We start from the raw sequence: 16,897 nt of genomic DNA, 5'->3' as shown, positions 1-16,897 counted from the left end.
AGTCAATGGCCTCTCAGACCATGACATGCAGTTCCTTCTGTTAAATGTTAATACTGAACAGGATATAAAATCTGTTAAATCTGAGCTCAAAAGGGTAATCAGTAAGCCAAAAATTGATTATTTTAGGACACTACTCAGCGACATTCACTGGACTGATGTTTACAGCGTTCATGGCATGAATGAAAAATATAACATTTTTGCTAATAAAGTGCTTACCTTATTCGAACACTGCTTTCCCCCAAAACTTACCAGGGTTAGAGCAAAGTCTACAAAGAAGCCATGGATTACTCGGGGAATAGGGGTATCTTGTAAAACAAAAAGAAAACTGTATCTGTCACTCCGAAACATTTCCAATGTCGATGCTATAGCACATTATAAGAAATACTGCAAAATATTAAAGACTGTAATACGGATGTCAAAGCAAATATATTACAAGGAAAAGATAGTCATATCAGATAACAAAATAAAGACAATATGGGATATAGTGAAGGAGGAGACCGGTAGAACCAGACATGAAGAGGAACAAATAGCATTAAGAGTAAATGATACATTGGTGACAGATGTGTATAGTGTTGCAGAACTTTTTAACAAACATTTTATAACTGTTACTGAAAAGATGGGGTTGTCAGGTTCGGTAGATGCTGCTATGGATTACCTTAGACCAGACATTTCAAGTAACTTCCTTAATATGAATTTGACCCTCACTACCCCAACAGAAATAATGTCCATCATAAAATCTTTAAAATCAAAAACATCTAGTGGGTATGATGAAATATCAACAAAGTTAATTAAAGAATGTGATTCTGAGCTAAGTAACATATTAAGCTATCTGTGTAACCAGTCGTTTATTAGTGGAATATTTCCTGAATGGCTGAAATATGCTGAAGTTAAGCCACTGTTTAAGAAGGGAGATAAAGAAATAGCATCAAATTTCCGTCCAATTTCACTGTTGCCAGCATTCTCAAAAATTTTCGAAAAAGTAATGTACAGTCGTCTTTATAACCATCTTATCTCAAATAACATACTGTCAAAGTCACAGTTTGGATTTCTAAAAGGTTCTGATATTGAGAAGGCTATCTACACTTACAGTGAAAATGTGCTTAATTCATTAGACAAAAAATTGCAGGCAACTGGTATATTTTGTGATCTGTCAAAGGCATTTGACTGTGTAAATCACAATATCCTTTTAAGTAAACTAGAATATTATAGTATAACAGGAAATGCTGCAAAATGGTTCAAATCTTATATCTCTGGCAGGAAACAAAGGGTGTTATTAGGAAAGAGACATGTATCAAGCTATCAGGCCTCATCCAACTGGGAACTAATTACATGTGGGGTCCCACAAGGTTCCATTTTGGGGCCCTTACTTTTTCTTGTGTATATCAATGACCTTTCATCAGTAACATTACCAGATGCCAAGTTTGTTTTGTTTGCCGATGATACAAACATTGCAATAAATAGCAAATCAATTGTAGTCTTAGAAAGATCAGCCAATACAATATTTGTGGACATTAATCACTGGTTCCTAGCCAATTCTTTGTCACTAAACTTTGAAAAAACACACTACATGCAGTTCAGAACTTGTAAGGGGTGTCCCAAGAGTATATGTCTAACATACGATGACAAGAAGATAGAAGAAGTGGACAGTGTTAAATTCTTGGGATTACAGCTTGATAATAAATTCAACTGGGAGGAGCACACCACAGAACTGCTGAAGCGTCTTAACAAATCTCTGTTTGCAGTGCGAATTTTGTCAGACATAGGGGATATAAAAATGAAAAAGCTGGCATACCATGCTTACTTTCATTCCATAATGTCATATGGGATTATTTTTTGGGGTAATTCATCAAGCCAAGCTAAAGTTTTCCGGGCACAAAAACGTGCAGTGAGAGTTATATGTGGTGTGAACTCAAGAACATCCTGCAGAAGCCTGTTTAGGGAACTAGGGATACTAACTACTGCTTCCCAATATATTTATTCCTTAATGAAATTTGTCATTAAAAATATATCACTTTTTCAAACCAACAGCTCAATTCATGGAATCAATACTAGAAATAAGAATAATCTTCACAAGGATTTAAAGTCACTTAGTCTTGTACAAAAAGGTGTGCATTATTCAGGAACACACATTTTCAATAACTTGCCAGCAGCCATAAAAAGCTTAACAACCAATGAAATTCAGTTTAAGAGAAGCCTAAAGGATTTATTGGTGGCCAACTCCTTCTACTCCATTGATGAATTTCTTAGTAAAACCAACTGATTTGTATATAAGTACAACATAACTTCTGCACAATTTCAGTGCAGTAATGTGTTCATTGAAAATTTGTGTGTGTGTGTGTGTGTGTGTGTGTGTGTGTGTGTGTGTGTTAGTATAATCTAACTTCTGCACCATTTCAGTGCAGTAATGTGTTCATTGTAAATAAGTATTACAGTAGTTGTATTACCTTATAAATAAATAAAAAACTTTTTTATTTTAAATTCAGTGCATTAGTATTTGTAAAATGACTCTTAGTGTTCATTAAAAAATGACGATCATTCCACTTGGGACCTGTGGAATGGTACATTAGCTTATTTGTTTTAGTTGTAAATATTTGTCATGTATTGTTGTTTTTCTGACATGTTCCACATCCTGGAGGACCTCCTCACTACGGATCAATTGGAATGAAAGTAAATCTAATCTAATCTAATCTAATACAATTGTACAAAAAATGACGATGTCCAAAACTGTAAAGTTAACATGGACAAATAAACATTATTATTATTATTATTATTATTATTTGTATATGCTGATAACAGTCCTCTTTCTCAAGAACATGGTGCACAATGGTGAATGAGGCTCATAGTTTTATATGAAACTTTGATTATCTCAAATGTATTTGCTACTTGGTAAGTGGTGTCCTGGCAATCTTTCATGCACATTTAATACAAAGGAACCAGTGTAAACTGTTATGAAGTTTGTTAATGTAATGTTTCTGTGGTCATGTAATTTTTAAGCTTTCACTGTTAAATGAGTTAAGTAATCATACAAAATAAATGAATATGATTGTGAGCTGTTCTGTTTAGTTGACGCAAAAATCTGTCCACTTCTTAATAAATACCAGTAGTTACTTCTAGTTGGGCCTGCTGATGCCTGCCCCATTCTAATCACAAAATACCTCGCTGACCACACAGTTGTAATTATATGACTGAGGCTTCCACAGCCATATTTCACCAAATTTGCAAGATTTCATTGTTGCCAGGAGCATGTCAAATGTGTACCAAAGTTTCCTACTCTCTATTAGTATTCATGAATGATAATATGACACAGCACAGTTAAGTTGGCAGATATTTTTCTCACTGAGTGCAGACAGTGTGTTGTTTGGTGTTGGGAATGAGACAGTTATTTATTTTCTTAGGGCACTCATTTTGATTAAAAGATGAATACTTGTTGGCACTGTAATAAAATGGAATCATAGATCAGGCTTCTAAGGTATTACTTTCCAATGTATTTGACAATCTACTGAACAACATTAAGTGATAAGTTCGCCTGGTTCAATTGTGATGCCACTGTAGTTAAAGATTAATTTGACAATGCTGCTACTGAATATATACAGTGGCTTTGCTTCATGAATGCTTTTTCAATTCCAGTCACTCCATAGTATTGTGACTGCATGTACTAAGCAACCACTAACTAATAGGTCATGTTTAACTGAAACAATACCACACTGTCAATATACTCTCTTGGAATCTTCTGTTACAATTACTGTGATGTCTTAGAGAATTACATATTAAAAGTAAATCAAACAATGGAAAATCCAGGATGGAATGTAACAATATTGTGAAAAGGAAAGTTGCACCGTATAGTGGAGATGCTGAGTCACAGATAGGCACCACAAAAAGACTGTCATAAATATTGCTTTCGGCCAGTAAGGCCTTCGTCGAAATTAGATGACAAACACACACATACACACTCATGCAAATGCAACTCACACACACGGCTGCAGTCTCAGGCAACTGAGGCCACACTGCGAGCAGGAACACTAGTGCATGATGGTAGTGGCAACTGGGACGAGGTAAGGACGAGGCTGGGTCAGGAGAGGGGGGGTTGGGGGTGGGGTGGGGGTGGATAGTAGGATAGGGGTGGCAAACAGTGACGTGCTGTTGGGGACCACTTAGGAACAAGGTGGAAAGAGGGTAGGGCAGCTATGTGCAGTCACGAGGTTACATGGAGGGGAGCAGAGTGGGGGGTGGGGGGGGAGATAGCGTAAAATGAGAGAAATAAAAAGACTGGGTGTGATGGAGGTATGAGGGCTGTGTAGTGCTGGAATGGGAACATAGAAGGGGCTAGATGGGAGAGGACAATGACTAAATGAAGGTCGAGACCAGGAGGGTTACAGGAACATAGGATATATTGCAAGGAAAGTTCTCACCTGCGCAATTCAGAAAAGCTGGTGTTGGTGGGAAGGATCCATATGGCACGGGCTGTGAAGCAGTTATTGAAATGAAGGATGTATATTTGGCAGTGTGCTTGTTTCTTGGCCACAGTTTGTTTGTGGCCATTCATGCAGACAGATAACTTGTTGGTTGTCTTGCCCACATAGAATGCAGCACAGTGGTTGCAGCTTAGCTTGTAGATCACATGACTGGTTCCACAGGTAGCCTTGCCATTAATGAGATAGGTGATGTCTGAGACTGTACTGGAGTAGGTGGTGGTGGTGGTGGTGGTGGTGGTGGTGGTGGTGGTGGTGGTGGTGGTGGGAGGATGATGTATGGGACAGGTCTTGCATCTAGGTCTATTACAGGGGTAGGAGCCATGAGGTAAGGGGTTGGGAGCAGGGTTGTGTAAGGACGAGCATGTAGGTTCGGTGGACGGTGGAATACCACTGTGGGAGGGGTGGGAAGGATAGTGGGCAGGGAATTTCTCATTTCAGGGCATGACAGGAAGTAGTCGAAATGTAATTCATTTGCTCTAGTCCTGGGTGGTACTGAGTTACAAGGGGAATGTTCTCCTGTGGCTGGACGGTGGGACTTTGTGAGGTGGTGGGAAACTGGAAAGATTGGAAAGATAAGGCACAGGAGATTTGTTTTTGTACAGGTTTGGGAGCATAATTACGGTCTGTGAAGGCTTCAGTGAGGCCCTCGGTATATTTCAAGAGGGACCTCGTCACTGCAGATGTAATGACGACGAGTGGCTAGTCTGTATGAAAGGACTTCTTGGTATGGAATGGGTGGCAGCTGTCAAAGTGGAGGTATTGCTGGTGGTTAGTAGGTCTGATACAAATGGACGTACTGATGTAACCATCTTTGAGGTGGACGTCAACATCTAGGAAGGTGGATTGTTGGGTTGAGTAAGACCAGATGGAGCACATGAGGGAGAAGTTGAGGTTCTGGAGGAATCTGAATAGGGTGTCCTCATCCTCAATACAAATTACACAGACGTTATCAATGAATCTGAACCAGGTGAGGGGTTTAGGATTCTGGGTGTTTAGGAAGGATTCCTCAAGATAGACCACGAATAGATCAGCATAGGATGGTGCAATGTGGGTGCCTACAGTCGTACCCCAGATTTGTTTGTAGGTAATGCCTTCAAAGGAGACAAAATTGTAGGTGAGGATATAGTTGGTCATGACGACTATGAAGGAGATGGTTGGTTTGGAATCTGTCAGGCATTGGGAAAGGTAGTGTTTAATGGTGGTAAAGCCATGGGCATTAGCGATGTTAACACGTTGCCATCCACGCATCTCGTACAAACTGATTCACCTGGTGCCGGCAGCACTAATTCAGATTACTTGGTTTGTCGCCGGCCGTTCTTGACGTTATCGGGAGATTATAAATTGTTAAGTGATACTAATCTCATAGTTAGTTCTCATAAGTTGTCAACCCTGTGCCCCTACTTTTGTGGAATTTCGAAGATATTCATAAGTAAATAAATACAAAAATTCTTTGGTCAAATATTTGTTTATTTGAACTTTTTGGAAAAATAATCAATTACGAATTGCATTTTGAAAAGCCAGTCGGGATTATCCAGTTTATTGTTGTTGTCGGAAAAATGTAAAAATGATAATATTTGACTGAATCGCATGCGGGACATAGTTTTGCGAAATCGGTGTGTCTATCTATTCATTGACCAATAATTATTGATCCTTGCCTTTTTTACAATTCCCATACAGATAGCAAGCCCAAACCATTTTCTATGTTCGGGTGCCGTAATGTCGACAAATTTGGCATTTTTTATTCAGTTTTCTTCTATTGCAATTTTGACTGTAGTACTTGTTGGTTTCGTTGCTAATATATTCAAATAGATTGTTCCTAATATATAATTTTATGATATCCTCGACACTCTCTGTATCTTTGGGAAATATGTTTGGACCTGAAGATCCTTCAAATTTATTATTGGTTCTCAGTAAATCAAAGTCTAAGCACTGTGCACTGTCTTCTTTGTCTGAATCAACTGAATCAGTTGGCAAGCGTAGAGTTTGCTGAATTCTTCCTGGACATATTTCACTATCTTCCAACGCTTCTGCTTCACTTTCATTTTTTCAATATCCAATGTCTTGTTCCCAATTGGCCAAGTCGTCCAGAACGTCAGACAAGATGTTCACACATTCATCGTAAATAATCGTATTGTCTCTTTCGTCTGCCATTATGAAAGGGCACAACTACTTATAAAAACAAAAAACTTGTTGATGTGTGTAACTTATTGTTACCTAAACAAAACATCAACATAATGCAAAAGATACTAATGTGCTGTCGCCGGCCACTGCACGATACTATGCTCACGACACCACTCTGGTGTCGCCGGCCGTTGACCGCTATTTCGCGCACGAGACCACTATGGTGTCGCTCGATGGCATAATGTTAATGTAAAGGTGGTGGAATCAATAGTGATGAGCAGGGCATCATGTGGTAAAGGGACAGGAACTGTGGAGAGTTGGTGGAGAAAATGGTTGATGTCTTTTATACAGGAGGGTAAGTTCCAGGTAATAGGTTGAAGGTGTTGGTCTACAAGAGCAGCAGAGATTCTCTCAGTAACTGGCCACAAAGGGGCATCCTGGGTGGTTGGGTTTATGAACTTCAGTAAGCATGTAGCAGTTGGGAGCGCAGGGAGTGGTAGGGGTGAGAAGAGGGATGGGCTCCTGGGAGAGGTTCTGGGATGGGCCTAAGGATTTGAGGAGTGACTGGAGAACCTGTTGGATTTCTAGAACGGGGTCACTGTGGCAAGGTTTGCAGGTTGATGTATCTGACAGCTGGTGGAGTCCTTCTGCCAGATAATCCTTGCAGTTCAAAACAAAAGTGGTGGAATCTTCATCCGCAAATAGGATTATAAGATCAGGATCAGTTTTTAGATGGTGGACTGCGGTTCTTTCAGCGGATGTAAGGTTAGTTTGCATGTTGAAGGATTTGGGGAATGATGGTGAGGTATGGTTCAAGGTTAAGAAATTCTGGAAAGTTATTTTCAGGGGGAGATTTGGGGGCAGGGGGGATGGACCACGATTGGATGCAGGAGTGAACTGAGTTAGGCAGGGTTCAACATTGGTCCTTGGTTGAGTCTGATTGGTAGGGTTGGTGGCGAAAGAGTTTTTCCACTGTAGGGACCGGGAGAAGGAGAGAAGGTCTTTAACAATCCTGCATGATTGAATTTGGTAGTGGGACAAAAGGCGAGGCTTTTGGAAAGGACTGATATTTCTGTGGGGGCTAAGGATTCTGGAGGAAAGGTTTGCGGCTGTGTTTCAGATCTGTTTAAGTTCTGGATTCTGTGTGGTGGTGGGAGGAAGTTTTGGAGGGTTGGGTAAATGTAGTATGTCTGCGAGACAGGGTTTGTCAGCTATTGGGGGGGGGGGGGGGGATGTGGAGGAGGTTTGGAGGTTGTTGTAAAGCGGATGGACAGTGGTACTCCAAGACAGGAGTAGGAAGTGAGCAGGGTGGAGAGATTTTTGAGTTGGCCTTGTAAGTAGAAGCAAAAGTATCTTGACCCTCTCATGGCTCCCAGTACAGTGCGATGGAGTATTTTACTCTATCCTTTCTTGCATTATTTTGCAAGGGTCACTCCAAAAGAAATGCACACTATTTTTTTTTAAATCCATCTTTTATTCTACATGTTTGAAAGTTTTACAGTGTGTAGATACATCCTTTAGGAACAATATTTTCATTTCTCCACACAATTTTCATCCGTCTCAACTGCCTTATGCCATCTTGGAATCAACACCTGTATACCTGCATGGTAAAATTCTGGACCAACCTGTTGGAGCCACTATTTGGCAGTGTGCACAAGGGAGTCATCACCTTCAAACTTTGTTCCATGAAGAGAATCTTTCAGTTTCACAAAGAGATGATAATCACATGAAGCAGGGTCAGGACTGTAAGGCAGGTGTTTCAGTGTTGTCCATCCAAGATTCGTGATTGCTTCCATGGTTTTTTGACAGACATGTGGCCATGCATTATCGTGCAACAGCAAAATATCCTGCTTTTGCTGATGAGGTTGAACACGACTCAGTCAAGTTTGAAGCTTCTTCAGTGTCGTCACATATGCATCAGAATTTATGATGGTTCCACTTGACATGATGTCCACAAGCAAGAGTCCTTCGGAATCAAAAAACACCATAGCCACAACTTTTCCAGCGGAAGGTGTGGTTTTAAATTTTTTTTCTTGGGTGAATTTGCATGATGCCACTCCACTGATTGCCTCTTCATCTCTGGTGAAAAATGATGGAGCCATGTTTCATCACCCGTCACAATTCTTCATAGAAATTCACCTCCACCATTTTCGTACTGTTCCAAAAGTTCGCTGCATACCATTTTTCTTGTTTCTTTGTGAGCCACTGTCAACATCCTGGGAACCTACCTGGCACAAACCTTTTTTAACGTCAACACTTTCAGTATTTTGCAAACACTTCCTTCTCCTATCCCAACGTAGTGTGACAATTCGTTCACTGTGATGCGTCTGTCAGCAGTCACCAGTTCATTAACTCTCTGCACATTGCCTGGAGTGTGTGCAGTATGAGGCCTGCCGCTGTGGGACAATTCTCAGTATCACGTAACCTGCTTGCCTGCCGGCTAACTGTACTGCGATCGACAGCAGCATCACCATACACCTTTTTCAACCTCATGTGGATGTTTTCCACTGTCTCGTTTTCACAGCACAGGAATTCTATGACAGCACGTTGCTTCTGATGAACGTCAAGTGTAGCAGCCATCTTGAAGACACGCTGTGACAGTGACACTCACAGGAACAGGTTGAACTAAGTTTGAAAACAAGTGGGAAGGATGTATCTACACACTGTAAAACTTTCACACATGCAGAATGAAAACTGTATTTTTACAAAAATAGTGTGCACTTCTTTTGGAGTGACACTCGTAGCTTAGTTTATTCATGAACCACCAATATGTCATCACCTTCAGAGCACTGAGTGAGTGCCCGAAATGCAAGTGGTTCGAATTTTTTAGGCAGTCAGAACACTAACAATCTCCCTCCCACCCCTCCCCCTCACCTCTCTCTCTCTCTCTCTCTCTCTCTCTCTCTCTCTCTCTCTCTCTCCCTCCCCCCCCCCCCCTCCATCTACCACCCCCAAATATTGCTGAAAATACTTAATATTGCAATAAATGTCTACACTATTGTTTATTTCACAGAGCTACTTGCACATGGATCATATTTTTCATCATTGGGTAATTCCGTGAGAGGACACAGAACTATATTTTATTGCAGCAATTATTTTTAAGGTTATGTCCAAATATAGTATAGCGTTTATCACTGTCCTCATCCCACAACATGTTACAAGGAATTTTTATTGTTCACTCCACATCTTATTCGGCATAATTAATCTGAGACAGCAGACACAAATTGTATTATAACATAATATATTTGCAATTTTTGAGGATTAATTTACTTAAATTGTTTTACAAATTTTAGTTTTGTGACACGAAAATGCAAATTTTTCTCCAACTTGAACAATCTATAATTTACTAAAGACATTGCATTCTCTATATGTGGTTTCGATGCTTAAGTACTGAAAAAGGGTCTAGTCCACAGTAAACAAGGCCCCCTTGTGTGTGACGGCTCCGTGACATTACCTAATACCTGTTACACAAGTGTCCTAAACCTGCAATCCGGTCTCCTCATCGCCGGGACTCATCAAACCACACTACCATTACACGGGGCCCCAAACCTCTGCACAAGCAAGAAATAACCATTATCTTTTAACTCGTTACTAATTATACCATCTTTTTGACTAAATTATAGGATTGTTGAATACACTTAATATCCCCAGCAGTAAGCCTCCCCACCTCATGGTTCTTTGGAATTGTAACTTCATCCTACCCCCAGCTGTTCTGTGATCTTTAGGTCCCCAATTTGGACAACACATCTCTACATGAGTGTGTCATAATCTTTCGTCAATGTAGTCACCAGTTCCATGGAATGGGGAAGCTTTATACAAGCTACCATGCACTTAGTGGGTTACTAGGACTAGTTCACACATAATTAAAAAACAATCTCACTACTGGTTTTGCAGTCTATACCTGGCACACTTTCCGATGGACTAAATGCCAAAGTCACCCTGTGTTTAAGGCTAGAAGCAGTTAATTCTAGTTGGGGCTGCTGACAGGCAACACTTTTCCAAGTAATATCTGTAGGCAACCATAGGATGTGTGGGAAGTGACTCATGTGCTGTCTGCAGTGACATGGTCATAGCAGCCAGTAAGAGGAGCTTGGTCCTTCTGAACTTGGTTTCCAGGCTGGCAGGATGTGCTTCTTCCTCTTGCTCCTTTCCTACTTTTTAGACTTCAGTCCATCTCCGTACAGCTGCAATGGCTCTTCCAGGTGGTTTGTGGCTAATGTACCTTCCCTAGGATGTGCCCCTTGCATTCTATCTGCTGAATATATTAAGATTTTAACTGTCAAAATTCATGTTTAATTTTAATAGAATTTGGATGCCTACATCCTTCAGTATGCTATCAACTATTATTACTCAGCTCCCCATGCACTGGTTCACTAGCAACAAAAACTGGAGTGTAAAATCTGACCCACAAACAAGGAAACAGCTGTATATATGGCTGTTTCTGGTTATGCTTATTCAATACAGATGCAGATATCAATGAGTAGAACAATGGTACTTTGCTGTGCACCATCATAATAAATATGACAGTAACTACTGATTGCTAAACTGGAATACATATTCAACAGATTTTTTAAAGAATTTAAGAGAAGTGGCCTAGGGCAGTGCTGTATGGAACTCTTTACACCACATTCATGTTCCTGAACACAAAAGAGCTTAAGCATGCCAAACAGCGACCTGTGATTTCTCTTTCTTATGGAAATGAAATGATTGTGTGGCACTGTCGACTGGGAGGCCCTATCCACAGAAGTTTGGTCGCTGGGTTGCAAGTCTTATTTCAGGTGACGCCACATTGGATGACTTGCGTGTCAGTGATGATGAGATGATGATGATGATGACAGCATAACACCCAGTCCACAAGCAGAGAAAAATCTCCAACCTGGCCAAGAATCAAATCCGGGCCCACTGCATGACACGCAAACATGTTACCACTCAGCTAAGCAGGCAGACACTTTCTTAGGGAAAAAAACAGTTCATAGTTGGGAACCATTTGGAGTCCTCGGAATAAGCTATGAAGGACAGAATCATTACATTGGGTGTATCAGGAAGGACTTCACAACTTTGAAAATTCATACAAACTTATTCATATGACTTACAGCCTTAGTCTTGGTGTCATCCTGAAGGAAAATACATCAAGTTTTGATTCATGTAGTACCCTAGTACAGAATTTTGTGTCTCAAGTGGTAGCGGCAGTTGCAGCAAAGACGATTGCCTCTAACATGCCCAAGCATGCTCACTGTGTGTTTTGGATTAGTGTGCTCAGATATGCTGGAAAACCTAATGCTGATGACCAAGAATTGAGAACACAAATCGTGCAAGATGTAGAACTCCACACTACCTCTCTAAAGTCCGGGATTTCCTAAATGTTCGCTTTCCAGGCCAAGAGGGCACCAATTGCATGGCCCCCCACAGTTACTGGACCGAAAAATTTGACTTTTTCTTTTGAGGATTCATCAATGATACCATGTTTGTTACCACCCTTATCGGCTTCTCTACCAGAGATCAGAGCTAGAATCTGTCTTGCAATTGAACAAGTCATGCCTGACATGCTGCACCAAGTTTGGCAATAAATCTGCTTCAGATGGTAGGTGCACCACATGACCAGTGGAAGTCACACTGAAACTTGATATATTCACTATAAAATGACAATAAAACTATTTCTGCAAGTTAAATGACTAAATCAATATGAATTTTCATAGTTGTAAAGTCTTTTTTGACACAGCCTTCATAATTAAAGTATTACCTTCTTCACCAAGATCTGGCAGAAGAAACATGTTGATTGGTTCCCCACAGACCTCAGGAGACAGTATATTGATGACGCTTCCATTAGCAATACCCAGGCCACTCTGCAATTGTAAATTGGACCTGGCAAAGGTTTGGCTGTATACATCCTGAAACAAAAAAAAATGTGTATGTAGGTCTTTAATTTTCAATATTCTTTTCTGTTCAGTAGCTCAGTGCTAGAAAACAGAACCAAGATTAGGGGTTCAATCCGAGTCACTCTAGAATTTTCCTGTGTCATTTATCACTTATTTCACCTCTGGTAATGTTTATTAATGTGAAAAATTCCCAGTTGCACCACAGTTTGGAGTTCACATTATATCGTATGTCTCTCTACCAATGGCACAATAAGTCAGTTCAAATGTCAGGGGGAGGCAATGGCATACCATTAGCTAAAGAGCCACATCTAGTAAAGCACTGTGATGTTCAAGCCAACCTTCAATTTGATGACAGATTTACTTTATACAGAGATGCTTCACTCAAACATGAGAGAACAGATATTACTGTCTATTTTATGGATCTAGGCTATTTGTATGCAATTCATTTATTTATGCCTTGAGCTACTAACCTCCCTCTTTTTTTTTACACTGTCTAAATTACAGTCGGTACAAACAGTCAAATTTCCAAAAGTACTGCACTAATGCCTGGCACAGTATTTTCTCCTCCCTCCACCTATACTCCCAAATAGTATTTCTGGAAACTCTTACTAAAATTAAAATAATATATAATATAGCATTTGTAGTACATGTATTATGTTGTAAAATTACATAATTAACCTTCATTTCCAACATATATCTACCACACATTATTATGTCAAACAGTCAATATAGTGATAAAATTGGTGGAATTGTGTAATATGGTAGAATCCATGGGATCTGCATTGAAAAGTTGTTCTTTTCAATCAACTTTTTTTCCTCAGTGCAGCTTCAGTAACCTATGCTGCTATTATTATCTACATCACTATATCAGAATGTTAAAAAGTATGTAATAAGTCAAGAAAATAGATAAACCTGTTCACAACTCAAAGTCTAGTTTGAACATTGCAGTACTTTACTAGGTTTCATCCAAATAGAAGTGGTACCCAAGATGCCACTACTTAGATAGTAAAGTGAATTTACTCCCCCACTTTTCATGGGACATTAGATGATAAAGGTAAAAAGAAACACAACAGCAGAGCTCCTCAAATTTCCTTGTCTTGTGCAACATCAAAATGAAACTGCAATGAAAACTCAATGATTATAAAATGTAAGATTGTGACATGTGATGTGCATATAATCAAAGTTAAAGACATTGAAACTACTCAGTTGTTGGAGAAAGTTGTCCTCAGGTTTATGAAGGATGACTCTTTTGTCATCTGTGGTTGTTAAAATGATGTCATTATCAATGAAGGTTTCCATGCTGTTAATGCCTTAAGAAAAGCTCCACAAAACTGAAACATACAAATGCAGTTTTTGACATGCTCCACAGTATGATGTAATTCAAACTCCATGTGTTGACAGGGCAGTAATAATCGCAAAGAAAACATTTTTCAGGTATCTCCAATAGTTTTTCAAATTTTTAGTTGACAGATATACAGAAATTTAGTGGTGAACTTCACACTAATCATAGCCTTCACCTTACAAGGCACAGAAAAAACTTAATTAATTTAGGTAACAAGTGTCTCAACAGTAAACATGTTTTGAACAGATGGCTCGTCAAAAGTCAAGAAACTTTTTAGAAAAAGGCAAGCTATCTTGGACAGGTGGCTAATGAGAAAACAGTGTAATGAAACTTTTTACCATTCTTCCACTACATGCTAACAGGCAATTTCAACAAATGGTTGACAAGAAAAAATAATACAAATACCCCTCTCTAGTCACTAATCGAGAGTTTTGTTTAGAACATTAGAAGCATTTGCAGTAATCTCAATGAACTTACAATAGATGTCAATGTTCAAGAAGATTTTGATTGCACCCATATTCTACATTTCAATGAGCAACACGTTACTCATGGTCTAGGAAAATTAGCACTAAATACTTCCAACATGACAACTTCATTCTGTACAAAAACTGAAGAAACAGATGGTGTTGCTATTTATGCCAGGAACAGTAACAAGTGTAGTGCACAAAGAGCAACATTTCGAAGTGTATGCCATATAGCATACAAATACTCTTATTTACTGAATGTAATAGTGTATGAGACACTTTCAAGACATTTTAGCCTCTTTTTGAAGCAATTAGACACACTACTTGTGTGCATGTATAGATGTGACAGGTGTGATGATTCTTGGGTATTTTGTTGTCAATTTTCTCACACATTCCAGTGGCAGATCAGACTCAGAAAATTTGATGTCCACATTTAACCTTACTTCCACGGCCAAATTGTATACCATAATGTAACACTGTGGTACACGAATTGACACTGTATATACAGCTAATGTAAGTGTTAGTCAAGTTCTGAAATGTCTTTCTAATCACAATGGACTAAAACTCATTATTAATTATGTAGATATTAGGAAGAATCTAACTGAGCCTACTGGAACATAATATGGAGGATAACTGAGGAAACTATCCAAGCCTTTAAATCATATATACAAGATGCATATTGGATGCTTGCATATGATGAACACAATACCAGTTCCAAGTACTATTTCTTCAGTGATTAAATGGCATTAATACTTGAATGCACTTTTTTTCAAAAAGGATGTGCAGGGTACAAACCAAAGAATCCACAAATAAGTCAGGGAAGAATACAAGAATACAGACTTCACATATAAGAAAGTAGGATGTGAATACCAGAGCAACAATTTCAGACAATCCAGCATAGCTAAATCACTACAAAAAGTATTGCAAAATACTAAGTCAGGTTATTAATATATCTCAAAGTTTGTATTTAAGCTGAAAAATAAATAACTGTATCAATAAAATCAAAATTATATGTAAGGTAATAAATAGTCAGATTGGTGCTGCCCCTTTAAAAAGAGGTGATGCTGCAAATGTTACAAATTATTGTCCTATCCACCTTCTTGCAGTATTATCTAAGTCCTTGAAGCATAGCTGTATTCCATGATTATGAGACCTCTTGACAGCTTAAACATTACTAGTAAAAACCAATACAAGTTTCAAAAAGCCATCTCTACAACTGAAGCCATAAATTCATTCAAAAATGATGAGCTGGAATGCCTAAACAAGCAGGCATTGCCAATTTGTATATTCTGAGATTTTCCAAAAGCTTCCAACTGTGCTGGTCATAGGATATTTCTTGAAAAAACAGGTCACTTCAGATTCAGATGACATGTGGATAACTAACTAAATTCTTACCTGCAGGACAGTCAGCAAACAGTAGTTTTAGATGTAAACAAACTGATGGAAGGGTAATCTGACTGTGGAATGGTACTTTTTTTCAGTCCCACATGGATTTGTCGTTGGTCCCCTACTATTTATCATTTATGTTAACAGCTATCTTTGTCCTCCAACAAAGCACATAAGTTTGCAATGTTTAGCAACAAAATGAGCATTGTGACTGACAGCAAAATATTTGCTAACTTAAAATACCACGGACAACCAACTGCTTACTAATATTCAGAAGTGGTTTACAGTACATCCACTAGCAATAAACCTATATAAAACTGATTACATCTAGTTCCATTCTGACCATAAAAGCTCCCAGAAGACTGTTATTGCACATGGACATCAGCAGACACAGTGAGCATATTGTTCAAAATTCTTAGGTGGCCATATAGGTAGCAAACCTTAGCTGAGACATCACATCGTATCTTGCAAGGACTGGGCTCATCAATATTTGCGATCAGGTTAACATCCAGTGCAGGGATTTCAGTATCTCAAAGACTGCTTCTTTTCATTAATTCCACCCACTTCTGAGAGATTGTCATAAAGTTTTAATCATCACCACAAAAAATTAGGCTGAGACCGTGAAACATGATGATAGTGTTAGTCATGCTACATGTTCACCGTTCAATGCAGCACATCTTTTGCAATGATGGACTACTTGATGGAGATCTCAGCTGTGGAAATCTATGTCAAGGCTGTTCAGGAAACGTTCCATCGCAAAAATCACCTTGTTCTCGAAATGCCTGCTACATGAATGGTTTCTCCATACTAGGAAAGAGAGAAAAGTTGATGGGTGCCAGGTCAAAAGAACATGAGGAGAAAAGACTGTGTGCTTTGCAGTAAGAGCTGGGGAATTATTGTTGAGCAAAAGCAACCCCTTGGACAGCTTTCAATAACCCTTCATCTTGATAGCCTTCCGTAACGTCATCAGGAGATTTCAGGAGCATGCTACTGTGACGTTTTGCCCCTTGTGAGCATAGTCTGTTATCATTACATCATGGCACTCACAAAAAATACTCAGAATCAATTTGCCTGATGATGGTTGGGCCTTCATGTCTTTGCTGCTTGTGAATCCACATGTACCCATTGCTTGTTTTGCTCCTTGTCTTGGTGTCATAGTGATGCACACAGCACTCGTCCATGATGATTAGGTGGGGGCTAAAGAAGTCATTTGGATTGGTGTGACGTTTCACTGCT

At 39.3% G+C, this 16,897-nt stretch overlaps 1 protein-coding gene across 2 annotated transcripts in view; it reads right to left on the bottom strand.

The window, feature by feature from the left end:
• The window catches only part of LOC126254853 (nonsense-mediated mRNA decay factor SMG9), a 127,621-nt gene that overhangs the window by 25,987 nt on the left and 84,737 nt on the right, over nt 1-16,897 (bottom strand). For both annotated transcript variants that reach the window (XM_049955345.1, XM_049955344.1), the window contains one exon: nt 12,334-12,481. In XM_049955345.1, coding sequence (XP_049811302.1) covers nt 12,334-12,481 — 148 coding nt within the window. The remainder of the gene's footprint in view (nt 1-12,333; nt 12,482-16,897) is intronic.

Source organism: Schistocerca nitens, chromosome 1 (genome assembly GCF_023898315.1).
Source record: "Schistocerca nitens isolate TAMUIC-IGC-003100 chromosome 1, iqSchNite1.1, whole genome shotgun sequence".
In the NCBI taxonomy this organism is placed as follows: domain Eukaryota; kingdom Metazoa; phylum Arthropoda; class Insecta; order Orthoptera; family Acrididae; genus Schistocerca; species Schistocerca nitens.
This window is presented reverse-complemented; position numbering and strand designations above follow the sequence as displayed.